This window comes from Clupea harengus, unplaced genomic scaffold, assembly GCF_900700415.2.
Source record: "Clupea harengus unplaced genomic scaffold, Ch_v2.0.2, whole genome shotgun sequence".
Classification (NCBI taxonomy): Eukaryota; Metazoa; Chordata; class Actinopteri; order Clupeiformes; family Clupeidae; genus Clupea; species Clupea harengus.
This window is the reverse complement of record NW_024880323.1, coordinates 1-24984: the sequence shown is the minus strand read 5'-3', so window position 1 is coordinate 24984 and position 24984 is coordinate 1. Positions and strand designations below refer to the sequence as shown.

Sequence of the window (24984 nt, the reverse complement as noted above, 5' to 3'; positions counted from 1 at the left end):
TACATTCCAGTTATAGGAGTGACAGGAAGCGACAGAAAAAAGAAACCGGTTTAAAATATAATTCATTTTGTGATTGAACTCTGTGCACTGCGATATTTCCACGTTCATGAAGGCCTGTGCCTTCATCAAAATAACAGATTAATTCTGAGTGAATTTAGTGAATTTAGATGTGTATTTAAAATGACTGCAACTTCCGCTTTCATAATTTACCCATGATTCCTCACTAGAGGGAGATTCAAACTCTTCGCAGCAATGGAGGGCGAGAGGGAGAGTCAAGTTATACATAGTAGTACTTATATGGAATTAAATCTTGAAAATTCTCTGTCAAATAGTAAAGAAGGTTGTTCTCAAGTTGATTTTTCAAGCTGTCGAGAAAGTGAAAACATATCAAACGTGGCTAACGTTACAGCGCAATGTAATATTACTGCTAACGAGAAAACGGGCTGTGAGCCATTTTCAAAGCTAGTGTTAATGAAAAGACTCTCTGGATGTATGTCAACAAATAAGTCGGTGCTTGAAAGTGATGGGTCAAAGGAATTAGACAATAAGGAAAACTGTAGCGGTTCTGTAATATCGGAAACATCACAAGCGATTGTGTCATCTTGTCACAGTGGTAAGTAAGCTAGATAGCTTATGCATTTTGCTAGCGAAATCGACATAGCATAGTTAGCATAGCTATGAAGTAGCTGAAGTTCATCAGTTCAGTTGTATAGGTATCTGTGATTTTCTGATCATTAGAAGAAATGCTGATGGTTTGTATTAGACTGTCGTGTTCCATGACCATTGCTAATGAATGTTTTCGCTTCTTGTCTTCATCGTGGTCATCAGAGTTACCAAACGGTCAGCATACCGCTAACGTCCCAGACCACTCAAGTGAAGATGGCATATCCCTTCAAAGAGAGGGTCCGAATGGTGATTCCGAGGTCTTACGGAAAGCCAAGGAGGAAGGTGTGGTGGACGTGGTCTTTCCTGGATATGTCACCAAAGACACTTGCTGTAGGTTTGTTTGTGAAATCCTCAAGTGTGTACTCTACCAACGACAGCAGTTGCCAATGACCTATGATCAGCTGAAGTACCACCAGAAGCAGCAGCAGTTATCTACACAGGTAAGGGAAATGCTGGGAGATGGGAGATGCAGAACACCTTCCCTCCCATCATATATGTGCATTTGACCAATAATTATATTAGAAATTGTATGTTGTACAGTTTTACACAGAAAAGTACACTTTATTTGGAAAAAAAAACCTAATTTACCAAACATCTATGTCTATTCCAACTGATATTGCTCGGAGACGTGTTGGACCAGTCTTACAGAAATTTGAATAATCAAAAAGAAAGGAAAAAAAACACGTTTTTTCAAAGTCTCTGTTAATTTGGCATCAGCAAAACAAATTGGGAAATGCTGTGTTGTCAGAGCCTTTGTTCTTCGTGCAGGAAGGAGACATTGTGGGCTGGAGACCACCGAGAGCTGCTGGGAGTTTGGACTGGAGGAAATGCCAGCGCATGCTGCAGGACCTGGATGAGGTGCTGAGTCACTTGGAAGTGCTTTTTTCCCTCACACTGGTTCCCCGTGTGCTGCTGGTTCTGGGGGGCTCTCTGGTTCTACCCAAACAGCTATACGAGATCAACATGGAGGAGGTGGCTCTAAGCACCGGTGATGGCTGCCTCCGTGCGTCCATGTGCCTGCGCAGGCTCTTTCGCACTCTCTTTGTGGCCGACATCTTGACGGACGTTCGGCCTGTTCACCTTCTGACCACAACGGTCATGGCACTGGGACACAGAGACTGCGGTGTGTCTGGGTTTCGACCCAAGTTGGATTTCAAGGTGCCCACACGAGTGAAAAGGCAGGTCATCCATTTAGCTTGTGAGCCCTATCTCAGTGGAGCAGCACAATCAAACTCCACTGAATGGGGGGACTACGTGTGGTTTCAAGCACCCGTGACCATCAAGGGATTCTGCAAATGATAACTCAATGAGGGATGCCTCGAATAGATTCAGTCATTACCTCAGAATTCGTCATGGTGCTTGTCAGGGCTAGGAACATGATTAAGGGAAAACCAGCCAGAGATACTCAGGACCTTGCCTCTTTCCAGTTCCATGGCACTGTTATTTAAAATTTTATTAAATGATGAATATAAAATACAATTATCATCCATGAACTTTACTTTTGTTTGCATTTTAATTGAATAGTCAAGTGTTTTAGAGTAGAACGATAGACTGATATGAGGATAACATTGCGACTATACATTTGGATGATGCCGGGCAAAAAGCCATTTCACTGTTTTAACCTTATATAGAACACATTTATTTGTTTTTACGCAGGCTAAGTTTATGTTGTTTCTAGGTTTCCACCTTAACAGACATATTTATACAGCCTAATCCTTTTGTGTACATGAGGATTTCACCCAAACGCCTCTGGGAAATTGTTGATTGCTAAAAATGGAGATTCTGCTATGCTTCAAGAAACTGGCAGATTACATGACCATATACTAAATGTAGTTTCACTCTTGCCATTTCTTTCTCAGGTGAGACAAAACACTACAAAACTGTCTTAAGTTATCGCTTCAGGCAGTATGCAAACATTCATGTAAAATAACATGGCTGTAAAGACAGGAACAAAAACTAAATTTTGGTTTGTCCTCAGAGTTCGTAGGAGATCTGACTTTTGACATCTTCTTGAATCTCCATCCTAGAATCCGGCACTTAATGACCCGGTGATGGCCTTTGAATTTGAGGTTTGCCTTGAGTGATGTAACTGTGGTCTGACCCTATGAATTGTCTGTGTGTGTTTCAGTTTTGAATTGTGTGTTTTTGAATGTGGTGAAAGTCTTGCATTATTAAAGCATCAGAGGATGTATTTTATTCTTAATCTTTTTTTTGTAATCATTTTCAGTTTCACTCTACATTTAATACATTACATCATTCAGAACACTAACAACACAGAGACTTTAACACCTACTGGGTGAAAAAGGTTACACTTTTCCATTAAAGGCCTGCAATTTGCTGGCTTCACTGATTCCACCAAAAGGCACATTTCAAACAAAGTTTCATAGGTACTGTGTGGAGTCTCGTCAAGAAAACTGCTTCTTAACATCTTATTAACTGTCTTTTCTACATTTGGTCAGATTCATGTGATTCTGGTTAAAGTAATTCAGGGGTTTCAATATTAATTATCCCTTGATAATCATCATGAGTGGTTTTGTAAAATATCAGTCATTTGACAGTACGGTATCTGCATGTGTGTCATTGCCTATATGTGTAGATTATAAGGGGTCTGCATAATACCTCCCAGATTATAACATGGCTAATGCCAGTCACACCAAGTGATCACCTGGAGTTAAGTGGAGTCCAATGAATTCCAAACACAACACATCTTTTTATGTGTTTTTTTGTTTAATGTGTTGGCAATTTATAGATTTTTGCATTCCACCTTTTTTACAAACTGCACAAAGTCGTCAGCCAATAGCTTGGGCTCCTCAAAGGCAGCAAAGTGCCCCCCACTGGACATGTAAGAGTAGGAGCGGATGTCCTTGAACCTCCAGCGTGCCCACGCCAAGGGGCAGTGAACCAGCTCATGGGGGAAAGCGGCAAATCCCATTGGCACATAAATACCAGTCCTAGGAGCACAAATTCCATATTAATCAATGAACGGGAAGATTGTCACTGAAAAGGTTTGAGAAGCTGAAGTCCTAACGTAGTTTGCTCTTTCCAGTTGATTGTAAGTCACTGATGGAATCTCTAGGCATTGCTGATAAATGCATGTAGATTGTAGGGTGAAAATACTATATTTTCTTTAGATTAAAATAAATAATAATGAAAAATAAAATACTTTTTTAAATTAATAAAAACAATGGATAATGTGTACAACAAATCAACAGTTTGAACCAAAAACTCTATACCATGTTTAAACACATAGTTCAATTATATATTTTCACCCTACCATATATATATATATTTTAGAACGGTCCCCTACATTTCATATTCACATATAAAATTCATAATATGGGATAATTCTGTGTATCGGACTGACCTGGAGTCTACCCTCTTCTCTGGATTTGATTTCAGGTTCTCTTTATAGAAACGCATTGAGGAAACAATGGTTTCAGTGGTCCAGTAGATCATAACATTGGTAAGAAGGTCATCCAGGGAAAACTTCCTGCATCAGAGAAAACATTTATTTGTAGGACAGTGATGTAACTGGTAAATGTGCATGTAGATCATTAAACAAAAAACATGGTTATTTCCTAAAAAATAAATTAAAATAAATTCACCCAAAGGAGCTACAACAGTACAGTACTAACAGCTTACTTCTCCAAGCCCCCATCTTCTAGACCCCTATACTGCTTGTCAGACCAAGTTGAGAACTTTTCCAGAATGTAGGCAGCCAACCCAACAGGGGAGTCATTCACTCCACAGCCTGCAGAGGGGGATTAAACTCAGAATTACCTGTTAGGAAACGATTTCAGAGATTGCCTTCACTAAATCATTGTGATTTCAATTCACTGTATACTATGGGAATCATATTTAACATCACAATTAATGCTTTAACATTGGTGCCATCATTACTGCTCCGCTATGTTTGACTGAATTTGATGATCGATGACAAAGTGGTAATGACACTATTGATCACAAAAATGCAATTAAGAAACACTGACTAAATCATTGAATCATTTTCATGCCACAGCAAAGTCTACCTGCTGTGTCTGGCTTAGTGGCCTGAATGTGTAGATATCCTGTCTCCCTCAGAATCTCGTACACATTCTTTTCAAAGTAAGGGAAGAGCCGACGGACATCTTCACGTGTGAAGCCAACCAAGAAAGGCAGGTAGGGTCCGATGATCAGAGAGAGCAGCATACCAAAACCTCCTCGTGTTACAGAGAGCATGTTCAAGTGGAGGCCTCTGACACATCTAGAGGAAAGGACCAAAAGATGGTGCTATAATTCAGAAGGAAACTGTGTTTCTTTAAAGCAGCAGTAAGGAGTTTTGGTCTAAAACGAGCAAACTAACCACTTAAAAGGCAAAAGCATCCTTACTCAGGCTTCATTTGGGCCATATTGGTAGTGATGAGGGAGCCCCAGTCTCCCCCCTGAAGGTAGAATTCAGTGAATCCCAAACGCTCCATCAGCTTCAGGAAGACTCGAGCAGCATCCATTGTGTTAAATCCTGAAGAGCAAACACAAACCATGCAACCCAGGCTCTATCTGCACCTACTTCATTGCACACACATACATACTGTACATGACAGCTTTCTTTACCCTGTTTATGTGGTGCTTCGGAGTAGCCGTATCCTGGGATAGAGGGACAGATTACTTCAAATGCCAGGTCATCCTGTGTCTCCGTGAGCAGTGGGAGGATGTTGTAGAACTCAAAGAATGATCCTGGCCATCCATGGACTAGCATGAGAGGCAAGACCCTCTGTCCATCGCGATGTTGTGGACGCACACGGATGAAGTGTACATCCAGTCCTGGGATCAAGGCACGGATAGCCTTTACTAGAAACGTCTCTTATAATTTTGGGATGATATCGTTAAATCAGGTATTAGGTACTGATCCTGTTGACTCACCCTCTATTTTGGTTTTGAAATGTGGATACTTGTTCAGCACCTTCACCTGTTTCTTCCAGTCAAATTGATTCCTCCAGTATGACACAACCCTTTTGAGGTAAACAGAGTTGAATCCATAATGGAAGCGACTATCTTCCAGTGGCTCTGTATACCTTGTCTGATCAATACGTCTATGAAGATCCTAAGAACAAAAGCAGACAATCATCACACAGTGGGTAAAATGTAAGCAACATGTCTGTGTTTGTAATATTTGTTTTATTTGAATTAGATATAATATTTGCATTGTTCTTTATCTTTCTTACCTGAATTTCATCCTCAGAAGTCTCCACCGTGAAAGGATGTATTTTCTCATCTTCACTAAGTGATCTTTCACCTCTCCCCCACCAACCTTCGCCCAAGGGGATGGTCTTTGTGACCTTTTTCTTGAATATCAGATAGCATGTTAGACATCCCACCCCTACTGAAGACAGTGCCAGCAGCTGTAGATGGTGCTGGTCCAAACCTTCTAGAATTTTCCTGCAGTACACAAAAATCACAAGTTCAGCCCATAACAAATGTAACAGCTCCATTTATGGTAAAAGTTACTTGTCCTGTTAGGTGATTGCAAAATAGAAGTTTGGTTGTTGGACAAACTCATTATGCAACATATTGATCAAATTCGTTTTTTTTGTAACTGACACAGCAACTTTTAATTCAGAGATAAGACCAAGGCCAAATAATGCTTTGTGGCTTTTTACTGTATGGTGTACAAAGGGATGATGGATATGAAGATTATGACTAACCATCAGGCTCTTCATCAACTTATCATGCAATCAGAATGAATCAGTAGAAAAAAAGACATAGAAATAAGCAACGACATGAACCGGCATATCTTTGGTGTGCTGTATATGTTGTGCACTGTTACTAATAGGTAATTAGTAATGACATAAAAATAGACAGTAATATCTAAACAGTGACGTGATCTATCATCCCCCTCATAGATACGCCCAGTGGTTACAGGTGTTGACCTAATGTCAGATGTGTCAACGAACTCTTATCTAAGAAATTTGGTCAGACCACATGGATGAAACGAACAAATTGTCTTGATTGTGTTCATTTCAGACTATGCCCTCCACTATGATTACATGAACAAATATCAGGGGGGTTGCTCCATCTGCTCCACTGCTCCACCTAAAATCTGACTGTTAGCTCTACTTTTATTTACTGCAGTACAGAGTCATCTTATGTTTTGCATTGATTAAGGGGCTGAGGCAGTAATAAAGAAGTAAAATTTCTATATCTTCTTGGATTAACGGCCTGGCCTTATTAACAAACAGTAATTGCTACAACTGTTCAAACACAAAGGGCATTCTCCGCAATCATCAACTTCACCATCCTGTATATATACAGCGGGTAAAATAAGTATTGAACACGTCACCATTTTTCTCAGTAAAAATATTTCCAAAGGTGCTATTGACATGACATTTTCACCAGATGTTGGTAACAGCCCAAGTAATCAATACATACACAGAAACCAACACAAATAAATTCAGAAATTATGTTATGTGTATTAATGTGAAATAACACAGGTAAAAAGTATTGAACACATGAAGAAAGGGAGGTACAAAAAGGCATGGAAAGCCAAGAAAACTGCTGAAATCTATCATTAACTAGAAAGCAATCCGGCCCCTTGTCAGTGCAAATTAATATCCCAACTGATGGCCTATAAAAAGGTGTTTCAATACCAAGGTGTCACACAAGAAAAATCTCATGATGGGTAAAAGCAAAGAGCTCTCTCAAGACCTTCGTAACCTTCTTTTTGCAAAACATACTGATGGCATTGGTTACAGACGCATTTCTAAACTTCTGAATATTCCAGTGAGCACTGTTTGGACCATAAGCCGGAAGTGGAAAGAACATCATTTCACCATAAACTGGCCACGACCAGGTGTTCCTCGCAAGATTTCTGACAGAGGAGTGAAAAGAATTATCAGAAGAGTTGTCCAAGAGCCAAGGACCACAGTGGAGAGCTTCAGAAATACCTGGAATTTGCAGGTACAGTTGTTTAGAAGAAAACAATAAGTAATGCACTCAACCGCCATGGCCTGTATGCACGCTCACCACATAAGACTCCATTGCTGAAGAAAAAGCATGTTAAAGCTTGTTTAAAGTTTGCAGCACAACATTTGGACAAGCCTGTGAAATACTGGGAGAATATAGTCTGGTCAGATGAGAGCAAATTTGAACTCTTTGGATGCCATAATGCACACCATGTTTGGAGGACAAATGGCACTGTACATCATCCCAACAGTGAAGTTTGGAGGTGGGAACATCATGGTGTGGGGCTGCTTTTCAGCATACGGTACTGGCAAACTTCACACAATTGAAGGAAGGATGAATGGAAAACCGAGACATTCTTGATAAAAATCTGCTGCCATCTACCAGGATGATGAAGATGAAACGACGGTGGACATTTCAGCAAGAAAGTGAACAGCCAAGGAAACTCTCAATTGGTTTCAGAGAAAGAAAATAAAGCTGCTAGAATGGCCCAGCCAATCACCTGACTTGAATCCAATTGAAAATCTATGGAAAGAACTGAAGATCAGAGATCATAGAAGAGGCCCAGGGAACTTTCAAGATTTGAAGACCGTTTGTGTGGAAGAATGGGCCAAAATCACACCTGAGCAATGCATACGACTAGTTTCTCCATACAGAAAGCGTCTTGAAGCTGTCATTACCTATAAAGGCTTTTGTACAAAGTATTGAATAAATATCAGTAAGCGTGTTCAATACTTTTTCCCTGTGTCATTTCACATTATTATACATAACTTAATTTCTGAACTTATTTAATTTGTTTTCTTTGTATGTATGGGTTACTTGGGTTGTTACCAACATCTGGTGAAAATGTCATGTCAATAGCACCTTTGGAAATATTTTTACTGAGAAAAATGGTGACGTGTTCAATACTTATTTTACCCGCTGTATATACATATATATATATAAAACCTGTTCATCCTGTTTATCCTGTTTATAATGCGGAATGAATTGCCTCAGAGACCTTTTTCAAGCCAAACATTCTCCGTTTCCTTGAAGAGAAACAGAGGCCATGTTCTGGACAGCTGCAGCCTTACTGGTCACCCTGGCTTCTGCCAGCACCAGCCTACTTGGAGGACCGATTGATGTAGATATTAACACTCCTGAGGTGCAAGACGCTTTGAATTTCGCAGTCGATGAACTCAACAAGCAGAGCAACGATGTGTACGTCAGCAAAGTGACAAAGGTGATCAAGGCCCAGAGTCAGGTTTGTCTACAATCTTTTCCCCTTCTGTCTTTTGCCTCCACATTGAGCTGTGCGATTTTCTAGAGAGTGGTGCCTATGCTTTATGGAGCCGGAAATCCAACGCGTAATATTATGTGCTTGTTCCTACCTATCAGGTTGTTGCACCCGTCTGGTTTAAGGCATTTCAGGCCTGTATGCATTGGTAATGGTATCCGCTTATTTGCATTTCTCTGTTAACAATTTGTTTAAAACTGTTCCAACTGACCTGAATACAAGTCAATACATATTTATCATGGCCGGTGAGGTCAAGGGTGCAATTTCGGAACCCAAAAGCAGACACAAAAAGTCGTGAATGAGACAAAAATATCTGATGAAGTGAGCGAAATATGTGCTGACAAACCCTGTCTGCAAATGTCCTCAAATGTCTAAGCACTAACTCTAAGTCCAAGGCTAATGCAGAGGACTTATGGGTACTCCAGCTAACCTGTAGCCTAATAACCTGCCATAAAAGATTAGAAGAAGTCCTCTGCCAAAAAAAATAAAAATACTCACTACATAGTTTTATCATTTCGTGTGGATTTCTAGTGTACAAACAAAAGAATAAGAATGCATCTGTAATCGTTGTAACTGCTGATTTCAAGGGTAGGCTATACTAAGACTAAATACCAACCCCACGTTCCAGTCAAAACATGTAGCCTACTGCCATGATTTGTTTCATGCTCTGAACTTTGCACTCCTTAGTGGTTCAACCAATATGGCACGGCTGAAACTCTTGGCTGAAAATCATCTGAAATTAAAACAGTGCAACGTTTGCTCTCCTATGCATTATACCTTAGCGTTAGTGTTAGCCAACCATGGGTGAGTGTATCTATCTGTAGTCTACTTGTTGGCGTAGGCTAGGCCCAATTCCTACTTGCATTGCACCCTTGTACCCCTGAGGTATACCACAGGTTACCACTTTTGTGGCGTAGTTTAGTGGTAGACAACAAAACGTCTCATTTGGCTTTCATTCTTTCACTTTCCCAAATCGCAAAACACCCACAATCGTTAGTAATTGCCTACTTCTACAGAACAAATGCAAGTAAAGTGAGTTTAGACCTACGTGTAACCTGAGACAATGCTGACAAAGCAAGCTGGAAAAAGTATCAAGATAGGTGTAGGCCTACTAACTTTCAAGAACCCATAACAATGCCCCATTGGACAGCTGAGTCGACAATAGCGGAAGAAACATGCAAACCCTCTTCCGATTTTGTGTTGTGATGAAAAAACTAGGTGACTCACCGAAAATGTTCGACTGACTGCATTGGTGTAAATATGGTGTTTTCCCCACAAACTCGAATTCTTGAAGTCAAGTATTAGTATCAGGGAGTAACACTTGATGTGCCATATAGTGTAGGACTACCCCTGCTGGTTGACACACCGAAGTAAAAGGAAGTAGGAAAGGTCGGTACGGACCGATATCTGGAGAAACATGGTCACCGTAGCCTGGTATAACCCATCGACAGTGTATAGAGGTCTCCATTGGTAAAAAACAGACACCGTGGACATGAAGTAATCACAGCTCTAGTGACAGCTGTTGACTTGCTGGACAATCATTGAACCATCCCAGTCTAATATAATTCAATGACAAAATGACTAATTTTCGATCTCATTATACTCGTCAAATAGTTATTGACAGAAGCTGTGAAATGCCCTGTCAACAAGTGCTCTCTTGTGTCAATCACATTTTTTCTTTCTACAAAATAAATGATTAGATCCTAAACCATTTATATTATAGGCAAGAGCAATCCTTTAAAACATTTTCAGATGGACCTTTCCTTCATATTACGTTATCAGCTTCTGACTGAGCAAACATTCTGCCCTGTGATTGGTGGAATAGCTTTAATTCCGCCCAGTCTACATAGGCTACGTAATTGTTGTTTATATAATGATTCAGCAAACAACAGAGGAGATTTATACTACATCCGTGTCGGTGCCTAGTCGGAAAAGCGAATCAACGGTCGTGATGTGGAAGATATTGGTCCCGATTTTTACTGTGGCGTTTGCTGTTACCAGCGCGGGTTTAGTTGGTGGCCCATCTGATGCGAACGTAAACGATGAAGGGGTGCAAAATGCCTTGCAATTTGCTGTTGTTCAGCACAACAAGGGGACCAATGATATGTACATCAACAAAGTGGCTAAAGTGATCAAGGTCCAGAAACAGGTTAGACAACGATGTCATTTGTATGTCATATTCGACAAATGTCTACAAACGTGTTTTTGCGGACAAGACTCGACAACTTGGCCCGTGAACAGCCTAACTGCGCCCATGTTAGCATGAAGTAGCTAGGATATCGCCTTATTACATTTATTAAGTCTGCATTTTTATTTCTGTACCCATGAACAGGTCGTTGCTGGGATGAAGTACATTTTCACTGTGGAAATGGCGAGAACCAGCTGCAGAAAGGGCGGAGTGGAGACTGAGTGCGAAATCCACACTGATTTAACGCTTGCTAAGGTAAACTACGCAATAGTCTGGCGTGTTAAGACAATAGATAACGCGTTCAGAAAGGCTGGCAGGTCGTGCAGCTACTCTGTGATCTCCAAGCTGTTGTGAGGATGTCGTTTAAAATTGATGAGGCCAGGTTAAAACTGAGGTCTCAATCTGTAAATTTATGTACAGTTTATTCCTCAATTTTTGCCACTGTGTTACCTACAATACATACTTTAAACACAATTTTACTTTCTCAGTCTTATTTGACCTGTGTGATGACCTACTGTTAGTTCCTAATCTCATTCTGTGCTCCGTTATGTTTGTCTTTCAGCCCTACACATGCACTTTTGAGGTCTGGAGCCGTCCATGGATGGGCCCACCAGTGGTTATCAAGAACGTCTGCAAACATTAGATTTCCTAGAAGAAGCTTCCACACCCAGTCAGGTTTTGGATTGCCACGAGTCATAAAAACAAAACATTCATAACAAACATATTTTTATCTGGCAAGAATACTGTTACTTACTGACTGACTTTTCTATACATTACAACTAATACCTGTGGCATTTTTGATCATATGCCAACTGTAAACGAATCTACCCTTCTCTCAGAATAAAGATTTAGCTATACCATGCTGTGACTGTGTGTCTAATTTGGCATGAGGAAAGGGATTTTTGAAGGCGGAACTGAATTCTTGCCCTGTTCACACTTGCCTGGTGAAGTTATGCAATTGCATATATGACGTGTCAAAGCATTGGTCTTTTTTGCAATATCTCTTGCGTAGCTCATTGTTTTAGGATTGTCGAAAAACGGCAGTCTACATTGCAACATACAGAAGTAGCCTACCAATCAATCTCCTTGGTTTTCTGTGTGTGTGTGTGTGTGTGTGTGTGTATATATATATATATATATATATATATATATATATATTACACATACAGAATATATACAGATGTGTGTATGTACATCACAGTGAAATTCCTATAATTTGTTCCGCTGTTTGGAGGTGGTCTTTCTAATAGTTGCTATCCCATTTTCTTCTATTGAATGGCCTACCTTCACAACAAACTGGTAAATCGAAGAAAACAAATGTTCTCAAATCTGTGTTACCGGGAAGGGTAAATGAGCATGGATAGGAATTGGCCCCGGGCCAATTATGGTCCGCCAGCTATTTCTTTTTGACCCGTCAGATTATTCCAATTTTTTTATTTATTATTTTTTTATTTATTTTTTAATCTTTCTTCCGGTCGACAGGCTCACGAATTAGGCAAGCTGATGCCAAGCAGAAATGAGAGAGAACACCAGGTCACCATGATTTGCATTCTTAATTTCATCACTCGTCTTTAACTGAACTTCAGCCCGACAGAAGTGTTGCAACAAGATTATTGCGTCAGAGCGAAATAAACAAAACATAGGTTTATGTTTTGCAAACCGCGACAACTCCGTTTCATATGAGACACATGGGCTTTCCATTAGTGAAACTGGGTAAGATGAACGCAAAATTGTCTTTCCATTCTCCTTTATAGGCTCTGTTTTGGTAGTCAACTTTCCTTTTTAGACTTTTTGAGAAAGACATCGTTCCCAGCTAATTCTTTGCTAACTTCTCTCTGCACGCTATTTTCCCCAAACAATAAACATTGTTACATTGTAAGGAGGTGCGTCAACCAACTATTTCGAAATAAAAGTGGCCTAAGATAGACTCCAGTAGCCTATGTCTAATTAGGAGGCTCAATGATGAAAGAAGTCCATCATTGCTATTATTCACAATAAGCGAGGCTATATTGACAGAGGGGGCTAAGATAGAGTTCATTAAAATAATTAAATTATTGAAAGAGACCACCAATGGGCTCCTTCACACGGTTTATTATCATTTGTTATTTTTAGTAGACCTATCCATTTCCTCATGTAGGCCTAGTTGTTGCGAGGTCACGTAAGGGGCACTGTCATGGCAAAAAGTGACCGGGCGCCTAAAAGAGCCCGGGTGACGTAATATTGGCTTTCGAACGACTCTTGAGTGACAGTTGCTATACCAACGTTAGCATTACGTCACCCGGGCTCTTTTTGGAAGTCAGACTGGCCCTGCATTAAATACCTCAATAATGCGATTTACCCCAGAGCAGCTCACATTATACTTCGCTACCTGAGACCAGCTTGCCTGTATTTTACCTGCAATAAACCAAGCAAAACAACCATGTGCTTGATGTTTGACTGTGTAAGGAAAGTTGTTGACTCACTAGTATGTTATATTGTCAAAGTAAGCACATTTCTACCGGTTAGCATCTCATTAGCGATTAGCAATTCCTCCGTTAGCTGCTTTAAGAAGGTCCTTAATGTGTTGTGATTAATAGACATATCTGACGGCACCCACAATTACATTTTCACAAAACGGGGAATTGTTTGCACCAACTTTAACTATAGAGCACAATGGGAGGAATTGCTTATCGCTAAAGGGTAGGATGTAGCTAAGTCACAAGGGCACATTAGGAGATATTTATTTTGCTTAGTGTATAGCTAGTATGAACTCTCCCAAGTCTTTCTAAATAGGCCTATATCAACAAATAATGGTAGATCTTAAATTATTTAAGATGTTAGCAAATTAACTGGCTGGCTTGCTAAAAAGGTAGATGAACAAGCACCGTATATTATTTAAGATGTTAGCAAATTAACTGGCTGGCTTGCTAAAAAGGTAGATGAACAAGCACCGTATATCACTATTTTTTCCTTTTTATAAAAACGAATTTCTACTCTAAACAATTTCAATTGAAATGCAAATGATGATGTAAACAGCTAAAATGGAACACTTTATTTACCGGGGAAAAATTAGTTTAGCCACAATATATAGCGATTAAAAAAGTAGTATTGACTGCAAATGTTGACGTACAGGATACCGGCAGGTGTAGCTAAAACGGAATACTTCATAGTTTTAGGCAAAATGTTAAGCGACTAACAAGTAGCTGATGGCTTTCTCTGGCTGACTCTTGAGACTGACCAAAAAGTGCCCAGGTTACGTAATGTCCAGGTTACGTAATGCTAGCGTTGGTATAGCAACTGTCACTCAAGAGTCGTTCGAAAGCCAATATTACATCACCCATTACTCTTTTTGGCGCCCGGTCACTTTTTGCCATGACAGCACCTAACGCAGCGTCTAAATAGGCAGCAACCCAGACTCTGGCCCGCCACCTAGTGGCCAGGAAAAATACTGGCCCACGGCCCAAGTTACTTACCGACCCCTGCCATAGAGCAAGCTAAAGTGACGCAAAACGCCGCGCCCACTCAGACATGCAGAAACTGTCACACTTTTTGTTAGTAACCCAGGTACTTCTTTTACACACTTTTATGTCACCAAGTAACCCAAGTACTTATTTTACGTCCCCAAGTTACTGTCCCACATATCAGACAACTAGCAAGTTTTAATCAAGATGGTGTTTTATATAACGAGAAATGCTGTAGTATTATTTATAAATCTAAGTTAGTTGAAGACACACTGTACGCTACTTTTCTCTATTATAGGCAACTAGCAATAATTATTTCCAGTAGGCTATGTGTAGCGTATTGCAGATGCATAGCCTAAAGTTCGGGTAACTAATTAAATATTAACGACAGCTTTCGCTCACAGTTCGTTCACCATTAACTTATGTACCAATACAAATTTGCGGAGGGGAATAAGGCGAGTCCTTGGACTGTAGCTCTGCAACCCTAGAGCCGTCCTCGGACAGAGTTGGACGGGTGGACCTTGCTGTTGTGGCACGATTGTTTCGGCTACCCTCCATGTTGTTGTTCTTTAGGCTATTTGTTTTGAAATGAAGATTCTTGATCAGGACGAGCTGAGGACCGCAGAGCAGGTCCTGCGGTGTTATTTGCCTAAAAGTTCCAAGGTAGGCTAAACTCACTATCAAAAGATAAGGCTGCATTGAACCATCGATGGCCTTTTAGAAGCGTTGCATAAGCACCTCATGGAAAGACTGCATTTTGACTACTGATTCCGTTTTCTAGGTGTATGGATTTCTCTTTGGTATGAACCGAAATAAGCCATGCACACTGGAGGTCGCTGTAGACTCCTGGCCTGACTTCAAAAGCATTATATTCCGACCTGACCAAAAGGTGATTTTTTTTTTCAGTCTTAGAGACTTGTCTGTTGATTTGTATGGTCTTTACACCAAATAATTTACAAACCTGTTTTTGCCCAGTCAGAATGAGCATGTGTCTGACTACATGAAGAAGGTGACTTTATTCTGTACAGACGTGCAAGTCTTGAAAAGAATGATATTGGAAGAGAATGCAATTGACTGGACTACATACTTTTTGATTGGAGGTAGGTCTAATTTAAGATGTTCATTTCATATACCACCCACAGGGTGGCGCACTTTTAATGTGAACTGGCTCGGATCCAGTGAGTTCTTACTAGATCAGGGCTTGGTCTTTCTGGAAGCAGCTGTTAACCGTGAAGCTACATGCAGACAAGCTATGTAATAATAATAATAATAATAATTATTTATTTTATTTGTAATGCACTCTTCATTCAAAAGAATGTGTTCTACTCTTGTTTTTTATTCAGGGTTCAATATTTCCCTTGCACCCATGCTAAAGGAAGTTGCGGCCTCTAGAGGAGTGAATGTAAGAGGCTTCACTTTGGTTCATCTCATGAGCTTATCTGACCCATGTGACTTACCTGAGCTACCTGACAACAGGTACTGTCTGCAACTCCTGTCCATATCAAAATAACAATAAGGGGAACGATATCACAAAATAAATACACTTGACTTTTATGATTTTTAAAAGTGTGACCAATGACAAGAATATCACAGAGGAGACATCAGCATGACACTGTTTATCTTTTTTTCAGCAGCATTGTCACCAGGATATGTTCTCTAAATGAATCACACATCGATATAGTAAACAAGACGTGGAAATTTGGAGGAAACGAAAAGGGATACAACAACATTAAAAACCTGATCAGCCACTTCCCAAGCTGTTGCATCGCGGATGAAACCGGCCAGCCTGTGTCATGGGTGCTTGTGTACGACTACTGTGCACTTGGCCTGCTGTACACACTGCCAGAGCACCGAGGGAAAGGCTACGCAAAGACCCTGATCACCGTTATGTCAAAGAAACTTCATGCTCAGGGATATCCTGTTTACTGCTTCATAGAGGAAGAGAATGACATCTCCTTCAGGCTCTTTAAGAGCCTGGGATTCACAGAGGACCCGTCCTACAGGGCAGCCTGGTTTGAGTTTAATTATTAGGCACTATTATTGGTTTTCCGCATGAGTCAACAGATAAATGTCACACAGCACCACAAAGTCTGGCCCGAAAAAGAAAATAAAAGGAATAGAAAATGAATGCGTGTCATCACTACATGCATACATCATCACAATGCACCACCACGATCATGCCATGTTTATTGCACCAATTCACTGTCAAATTTGATAAGTTGAACTTACTCAAAGAAATCTAGGAAATCAGTTGCCTTGAAAAAATTCAGTAAATACTGTACAACTATTTTAAAGTTATGTTTACTTTATGTCATAGATAGTTGTGTTTACTCCATTTAATTGAGTTGTGCCGACTTTAAATAACATGTAAATCTCAGTGATAATTTTTAAGTGTTGGCAACTTGTATAACCCAAGTTAATGTGACTTAACAGAAGAGTCCTGTTTACTTAATAGAATTTAGAAAAAAAAATAAAGTATGCACAACAAATAATTATTATCTTGCAATATCATTTTTCATGTAGTTGCAACCTAACTACATCAGAAAGAAAGTGGTACATTCAGATTCATACAATAACATAACTGTTGGTCCTGGTAAGTGAAAAGCACACTGAACAGAAAGAAATAGAAATCCACCTACTCCTCTACTTTCATGTAGGCATAAAATAATTTAACATATTAGAGGTAGTAAATAAAAGCAGCTGAAACAAACAAACTAAAAAAGATTTAAAACACTAATGTGATTTTACCCACCAGAACCTCCTGGCTATGTCAGGGGTGCTATGCCAATTCCACAGCTCTTTTTTCGGAGTCACGCCCTGTTGGAGTGTGGAGGTACTCCCTGAAGTGTCTTCAAGGTGATGAGTGTGTGGGTACAGGACGTAATATATACCTCTACAAGTCTTGCTACCACCACCGGGTATAAACTCACTTCACCTGTGTTATTACAGTTGAATATTTATTACTATGTAACCCCCCCCCCCCCCCCCCCATATGCTCTTCAGGCACATCACATCTGTAATGTGTCCAACTGATACTGGGGCAACACCTTCTACTGCCGCACAAAGAGGGATGATCTTGTTGATGCTGCTGTGGTACAGTGGGTGAAGATGACCAAGGGCTATGCACCATCACAACAAGACATCAGTGCTCAGCACAACAGAATGATGTACACACTCGTGAAACTGCTGTGGTTGCACTCACCTGAAGGGTCTCGCACCAGTCCTGAGAAGGGCACCATCTTGAAGGCGTACAAGCGAATCCAGCACTGGGTTTTGGTGGAGGATCCAGTTTTGTGCAAAGTAGGCATTCCTCTGCCAAAATAATATCAAAACTGTGTGGGAATTCATCTGTTGCCAAGAGAGGCTCCTCAACCTGCACGCCACTAAACATGCGTCCTCCATCACTAAGATATACAGAGTATTTAATATGATATATATACATTTACTCACATTGGATCCATACAATATAAGGAGATTAATCTGATGGAAGTTTATGATTAGCATTATTAGCATGTAGATTAGTAGTAATAAGCATTGATGGAGATAATTTCCATGCACTGTTAATGACTTAAGAATATATGAATCAAGTGCCTTGTATTAATATATACCTTGTATGAATCATGTAAGCAGGAACATAGTTTTTCCGTGTGTGTGTGTAACTTAGATTAGTAGGTGCCACTTAGTCTGCATATGTACAAGAGCATGTTTAGACCAGAGGATAAGAAGGGTCGAACAGTGCTTCTTCCGACCTTGTACAAAACTGCCATCCTTGCAAGACAGGGAGCCTCGGACGTCAGAGATCCACCACATGGTTATCCCTGCTGAACGCTAAACTTCTGTCTATATAAACCTTGTGCGATGTGAATTTTCACCTATCAAGCATCAGATTTTCCGGTTAGCTTTTTTCCTTCTTTTTTATTATTAGTGATTGCTCAATCACACTGTATTGCCACTGGTTCCACACATTTTTGGCTCCACTTTTCCTCCTAGAGCAGGGGTTTTCAACTGGTTTTGTCCCAGGGACCACCATTCTGACCAGACATCACTGATGTGCCAGTGATTCCCAAAACATTTTACAGTCCCGTACCCTTCTTTTTCATGTTTGTAACCGCCGCCGCCGCCACGCCCTCTCCCCCCGCACACATATTCTGCCTATAATACTTGTCAGTGTAATTTCTTCGCTGAATATGGGTCTACATCAGTATTTTTGGCAATGCTACTTGGCTATGCAGACATAAATATGTCGACGGGCCCAGGTATATTTATAAAAATAAAAAAAGTCAATGGTGAACTGATCAATAGGCTCATGTCGCGGACCCCCTGCAATTCCGTCGCGGACCACCAGGGGGCCTTGGACCCTTGGTTGAAAACCCCTGTCCTAGAGGTTTTGAGATGTCAACATGTATGTCATAAATGTATCTATTTAAATATTTGTTTTCCCCTGTTCATCAGAAAAAGTCTATTGAAGCAACATCTCAGGAGATTGAGGTGTTTTCTATTGAGGAAGTAGCAGACCACTGGGAGGAAAAAGGAGAGGAAATAAAAACAGCGCCACCACTTGAGGAGAGGAGGAGCAGGAGGGGCGTGGCGGCGGCGGTTAGTAAGAGTTTAAAATGATATAGGCAAAATATACGTCATGGGGAGGGGGCGTGGCAGCGGCGGTGACAAAAATGAACGTGTTGCCCCTTTTTTCCAGGGCAGAGCAACTGCCCTTCAAAATTCCTGTGCACGTCCCTGTCCCTCAGTCATTCTTCCTCTACTGATGAGAGTCACCAGTGGTGTGAATAACCCTCTCCTCTACCTTTCCCTCTGCTCCAGCCACTGTGGCGGAAGAGATGGTGGGCAGTGGATTCTTCCCTGAACCCATCACTAAAGAGCGTGTGATTGCCACAGTCCAAGATGCTGTGGAGAACAGCCAAAACTACAGAGAATGCGCCTCTACTCCCAATTTTATACTGGTGAGGAAACAATTTAATTAAAAAACTGTATTATTGTACACTCTCACTGCTATGAAACTTCGGCACCTTTGAAAATGAGCGTCTCGCTCAATTAGTGTTCTGAGGCCTAAATAAAGAATATGAATATAAAAACACTAAGTAAGTAACAGTCAACTTATCAGCATATGACCTATGTAGACAGAGGTACATAAATACTCATATAAGATGAAGAATGACATCTAGTGGTCAATCAGTAAAAAAAAAAAAAAGCAAAACAATGCTGAAATTTTAAATATGTTGTAGCCTAGTATGTGATTATTGCAGTGATCCCAGGCATGAATTTCAGTCAGTAACACCCCTATTAATTATCCATTTTTTTCTGATCTACCCACAGGATATAATTGGCATCAAGCTCTAAAAATGGCTGCCACCAACCATTCTGTAAAAAGGAAAGCCTACTCTTCTGGGAAAGACTGGGAATCTTGCTTTGGATAGGTACACAGAAGACTAACAGAGAAACCCTTTGGTAAATCAGAAGAAATGGAGTTACAAACGTAGTTACAAATAGAGTGACTTAATGACTTGGAGTGACTTGACCTAACCCTAACCCTGGGTAGGAATACTGTATATGTTCTCCTATACTGACCAGGATACACTCAGACTTTACTACCAGAAGAAAGGAATAGACAAATCTATGGAGATTGAGACCTTGAATAGAAGTAAATCTGTTGAACACCAATTGTTAATGGTGCGGGTAAATCTGTTAATTACTATATTCATTTTACATAGTGACTATGATGAGTGTAACTGTTGTGTATTAGCCTATATTTATATGTCAGCCATTCCCCATTTGAAATCTGAAAATCTTCTGCGGCCCACCCAAAACTTTCACAACAACTCTGATCAGCATAGGAGAGTAAGATGTAGTATTTCCCTATGTATTTTTTATTTCATGAACAGAACACTTATGTAAACATGGACCTATGGCAATGCAGTGCAAACTAGAAGGGCACTCGGAGAGCACAGAGCACTGCCACCGTAAAATGCCCCATCTCGCAACGTTAACGAAAATGTAAAATTTTCAGGGATGATTCATGATGCCCCATGATTCCGATCAGCTCCAACATTTAATGGTGTAGGTAGGCTACACCTGGAATTCGTCCATTGTGTTGACTTTAATCAGTAACGTGCGTATGGTTTAATCAGGAACCTACGTCAAACAGTCAGCCATAACCCGATGCCATTCTAAAGCACGCCCACTACAAGACCACCAGTTGCGTCGCGTCTTTTTTTCTCTCTCTCTCCACTGGGTTGGCGTTGCCAGGTATACACCTCTATCTCTGTCCTGGCGTTGCCCGAGGAGCACCCTCTCTCCTTCCACCGTCAACCGGTGAAGACTCACGTTTGTCTAAACAATTGCCTAAGATCTCTCATTAGCCGAACACTGACCGCTAACGTAGACGAAGTCAGTTTGACGCAAGCAACTAACAATAGACCTGCTAGCTAACCCTGCAACGGGACGAAGCACCACAACAGAAGGCAAACGGCAACGGAACGAGCGATCAAATCCACTAAACTGCAGTGAAACAAAGACATCACAGGAAGGACAACGTTTTCCATCTACGGACATCTTCATCCATCTACGGACATCTTCATCTCTTCTCTGCCTCATCAACATCGAATTCGCCAGCACGACCCCTTTATCCAAAGGACTGGTAAATTCGACATTAACTGGGCATTTAGCTATCGTAGCTTACTCACAACCTGGCTAAGCATAAGACTGTTTACATATGTCATTGTTCATGTGTTTCATCTATTTTGTTTACCGAACGTAGCTGTTTCTATATGTTCATGGTTAGTTGGTAGTTGGCTTCGCCACACCATCTAAGGGTTATCGTTAGGATTGCTTATCAGACACACAGGGTCTTGCATGCATCACTAACCATTTCCCTCTTCTAACATGGCATCGCAAGCACACACGCTAACATATACATTGGCCTTCACATAGCCACACACGCGAAGGGAATACTCAAACTTCGCGCTGCACATAGGCTCGTCCTTGTCCCCATCACATGTATGTTCACGAACGTGCACACACATGCACGCGGAACTGCCGTGATCGGACAAAGGAACACACACACATTCCTTCTGGCGCGCTCCTAACAGCGCAATCCCGAGCCCACAAGCTCACACATACACACACACACTCCCTCTCTCTTACACATCCCCACACTCCTTCAATTCATTAGTTAGTTACATTTAGCTAGATTACATATTGTGTGTTATTTTCTTATCATTGTGTAAATAAATACTTTGATTATATACGCTGGTCTACTGACTCTAATGACCTTCAACCTTGCTATTAATAAGGTAACTTTGGCTGTAGTTATTCATTTAATTATTAATCAGAGTTCCAAATTGATAGTTTAATATATTTTATGAGACTGATTTGTGGATTATCATTATTACCACTGTGGAGGACACAACACTTTGTGTGGCGCCCCCCTAGGTGTTCAACTTAATTGATCTGCCTTTGTGTTGAATGGTTGATGCCTGTCCAATCGGGTGAGATTACCAACATATTGTTACTGTTGCAAGGACAGCACCAGTGTGTCTTGGTGGCCCTCGCGAAGACGGTATCACAATTTGCACACAATTGCACCCACATTCACCCGGCGCCTGCTCACAGGGTAAGGTACCTACATAGTCTGGTACTCCCATGTGAGGCTGGTACCAATTTCACCCACAATGGTTATTCCCTTGACCCATGCTACACCCCTCCACCATGTTTAATAAAAATTGTTTAGGCAAAATCCTGCTGACAAACGGCACAGAATATAACCTACTTGGCGGAGGTCATTATTAATGGACACTAATAATTCATCCACTTGCACCGCTGAGTATTGCACACAGCGAGCGGGGGATTGTCCTCTGGTCCCACACCTGGCCTTCTCATTTGAGTACTTTATGGGGTTTTTTGTTTACACATATTCATGTTGACCCTCTGATGATTTGCTTGTTGAGGTTGATTCTTCATTAACAGCTTTCATTTTGCCACCTAATAGTCACTGCTGCCACGGCAGATATTGTTTTGTTAAGCTCTTCCCCAGAGTACTTGTGTGCCAATAACCTAACTGAAGATCTAGAGCACTGATGTTGCTGTGTTGTTGGACAGGTTATCAGTGAGTTGTATGAAAGTTATTTATAATGTGATTATGACTTAATATTACCTGTGATACTGTTATAATAAAAACTGTGATTTTCTTTAGATTAATAAATGAGCAATGCCTTCCAGTGGATTAAGAGGGAACCTCTTTTGGTCTTCTGGACACTGTTCATGATCATGCAATAAATAACCTTAATGCTATTTAAAACAAACTACCTGTATACTTGTGGACATGTCAAACCAAAGGATATGACCTACAGGATAAAACAGAGATAGGTGCAAAATATAATTCCACGTGAGGTCATTACTGAGGCCTTTACAAAATGCTTTTTAGAAAGATTTGTTGGCATTGATAGGGTAGTTGGTTAAAAATAAAGTAATTATCTAATTGTCTATCTTTTTAACTTTTTTTCTGCTATCAATGCTAGACATGGCCTTCATTGGGTGACACTAATAACGTTATTATTGCTCAGTTTCCACAAAGGCTGATGGAACAGGGGACATTCTGAATCATGTCAACTTAAATACAAAGCTACAGACAGAACTGAAAATCACTCAAATATAGGCTATAACTAGTATGAACGGAGTTCATGGCTACAAAGGAGGCCTATGTTTTCGCAACTGAAGTTTGGCGGTAGTTGAATTGATCGATAACATTTCCTGACCCGCTTTGTTTCAAGGCAGTTATGGAGATACTGGACGAGGAACAACTCAAGATGGCAGAGACACTGCTATCTGACCTCTTTCCTCAGTCGTTGCAAGTGGGTGTTTCTATGAGTGCGCACGTGTGCCCGAGATGATATACAAAATGCAATAAAGATCTAATTCGTTAATAGTGTTGGATTTGCAGCTTTTTGGTGAAACTTGTTTTTGTTTCCAGGTGTATGGTTACATTTTTCAAATGAACAGAGTTAAAGCTGACCATATGGATGTACTGGTGGACCGCTGGCCAGATTTCAGAGTAATCCTCACCCGACCACTGCGGGAGAAGGTAAACCGTAAGCACTACATTTAGTCTGACAATTCAGTAGCCCTTATACCAATCCAGTTATGGGAGAATTCAGCACCCTTGTGTGACTGTTCAATTTTACATCGGTAAAAATGGACAGTGCATAATTTAATGTCGAAAAATAATTTGCTTGCATTTACAGGAGGATGATTGCTTCAAAGACATAAGTGTTTACTCCAAAGATGGGGATAAACTAAAGAAAATATTGCTTGAGACAGAAATTGTCAACTGGGAAAACTATCTTTGCTTAGGTATTCTTTTTTGTTGTTTTGTCTCTAAATACTTTTCCAGTCTCCCCGATGATGTCTTTATATATTTCTGCACCTAATCTGTGATTTTATGTGACTGTGATTGAAATGGCATGTAGGTGTAGACTTGTGTTACGAGGAAATGATAACAAGTATAGCTGCCACCAGAGGTGCAACTGGAAACAAGTTAGTTGTGTGTCATGTGCTGAGACTGCAGGATCCCTCTCACCTCCCACAAACAGACAGGTAAATACTGTTTTCATAATGTTTAGGCTATAATATCTATCCTAGTTGTGCACTAAACTACAGTAAAGTCTAATCGCTGTAATGTTTATGTAATTAACTTCATATGCATGCTTTGTTAAAAAGCATTTAAATTTGTTTGACTATTTATGTAGCATTTATTTATTTATTTATTTATTTATTTATTTAACCCACCAGTCAAATCAGATAATGCTTTTGATTATCAGAGCATGTTCAGTTGAAAAGGAGCATACAACATGGTTTTAGCCGCCCAAACCCATCAGATTCTTCACATGCTTCCAAATTACAATATACTTATGGATCATATGTTGACCATTTTAATGTTTGGTGTAACTCCGCCATATCACCTGTACCCTTTCCTAGTTTCCTACATGACATAATGCTTGCAGGTGGAATGTACATGAGAAAACGTAAGAGCAGGGGTGACACACTTTATTATAATTTTGGAAAAGATCGCTAGTCTTCAAAAACGTCTGTCCTAATTATGTTTCTTTCACTTTTTTTAGCTCAACAGTAGCAATATCCTCCCTTGATGAGTCACACATTTCTTTGGTTAATAAGACCTGGAAGTTTGGGGAAGGAGAACACAGCGTGGAGTTTATCAAGAACATGATCCGCTATTTACCCACCTGCTGTGTTTTGGATACCGATGGTCAACCAGTGGCCTGGGTTTTAACGTATGCTTATTGTGCCCTGGGAATGCTTTACACACAGCCAGAGCACAGAGGGAAAGGTTATGCAAAAATCCTTATCAGTGCTATATCAAAGAAGCTCCACACTCAGGGTTACCCTGTGTTTTGTTTCATAGAAGAAGAGAACCAGCACTCATTTAGGCTTTTTAAAAGTTTGGGTTT

The 24984-nt window shown here is 40.4% G+C and overlaps 5 protein-coding genes across 6 annotated transcripts; 4 read left to right on the top strand and 1 right to left on the bottom strand.

Moving 5' to 3' along the window:
- Positions 1–213: 213 nt before the first annotated feature.
- On the top strand, positions 214–2869 carry LOC122131880 (MAD2L1 binding protein). Its single transcript, XM_042706597.1, has 3 exons — positions 214–613; positions 829–1106; positions 1435–2869. The coding sequence occupies exons 1-3, from the start codon at positions 253–255 to the stop codon at positions 1963–1965; spliced, it is 1170 nt and encodes a 389-aa protein (XP_042562531.1). The 5' UTR covers positions 214–252; the 3' UTR covers positions 1966–2869.
- ephx5 (epoxide hydrolase 5) lies at positions 2835–10441 on the bottom strand. Its single transcript, XM_042706596.1, has 9 exons — positions 10106–10441; positions 5868–6081; positions 5566–5746; positions 5257–5466; positions 5035–5164; positions 4695–4909; positions 4309–4417; positions 4031–4156; positions 2835–3617 (listed from the first exon to the last, which is right to left on the bottom strand). Exons 1-9 carry the CDS (start codon positions 10126–10128, stop codon positions 3410–3412), a joined length of 1416 nt encoding a protein of 471 aa, XP_042562530.1. The 5' UTR covers positions 10129–10441; the 3' UTR covers positions 2835–3409.
- A 295-nt stretch (positions 10442–10736) lies between these two features.
- On the top strand, positions 10737–11923 carry cst3 (cystatin C (amyloid angiopathy and cerebral hemorrhage)). Its single transcript, XM_042706598.1, has 3 exons — positions 10737–11027; positions 11211–11321; positions 11629–11923. Exons 1-3 carry the CDS (start codon positions 10752–10754, stop codon positions 11707–11709), a joined length of 468 nt encoding a protein of 155 aa, XP_042562532.1. The 5' UTR covers positions 10737–10751; the 3' UTR covers positions 11710–11923.
- A 2518-nt stretch (positions 11924–14441) lies between these two features.
- On the top strand, positions 14442–16634 carry LOC122131882 (glycine N-acyltransferase-like protein 3). Of its 2 annotated transcripts, none has more exons than XM_042706599.1 (5): positions 14442–15169; positions 15288–15395; positions 15486–15606; positions 15850–15982; positions 16138–16634. In XM_042706599.1, exons 1-5 carry the CDS (start codon positions 15095–15097, stop codon positions 16535–16537), a joined length of 837 nt encoding a protein of 278 aa, XP_042562533.1. In that variant the 5' UTR covers positions 14442–15094; the 3' UTR covers positions 16538–16634. The 2 variants fall into 2 exon arrangements, with proteins under 2 accessions (XP_042562533.1, XP_042562534.1); XM_042706600.1 differs by having other exon boundaries at positions 14445–15169; positions 16141–16634.
- A 6572-nt stretch (positions 16635–23206) lies between these two features.
- LOC122131883 (glycine N-acyltransferase-like protein 3) lies at positions 23207–24979 on the top strand (the record flags this gene model as incomplete). Its single annotated transcript, XM_042706601.1, has 5 exons — positions 23207–23370; positions 23490–23600; positions 23764–23869; positions 23986–24112; positions 24637–24979. Coding segments are annotated over exons 1-5 (762 nt in total), but the record flags the coding sequence as incomplete, so codon positions are not given.
- Between the last annotated feature and the right edge of the window lie 5 nt (positions 24980–24984).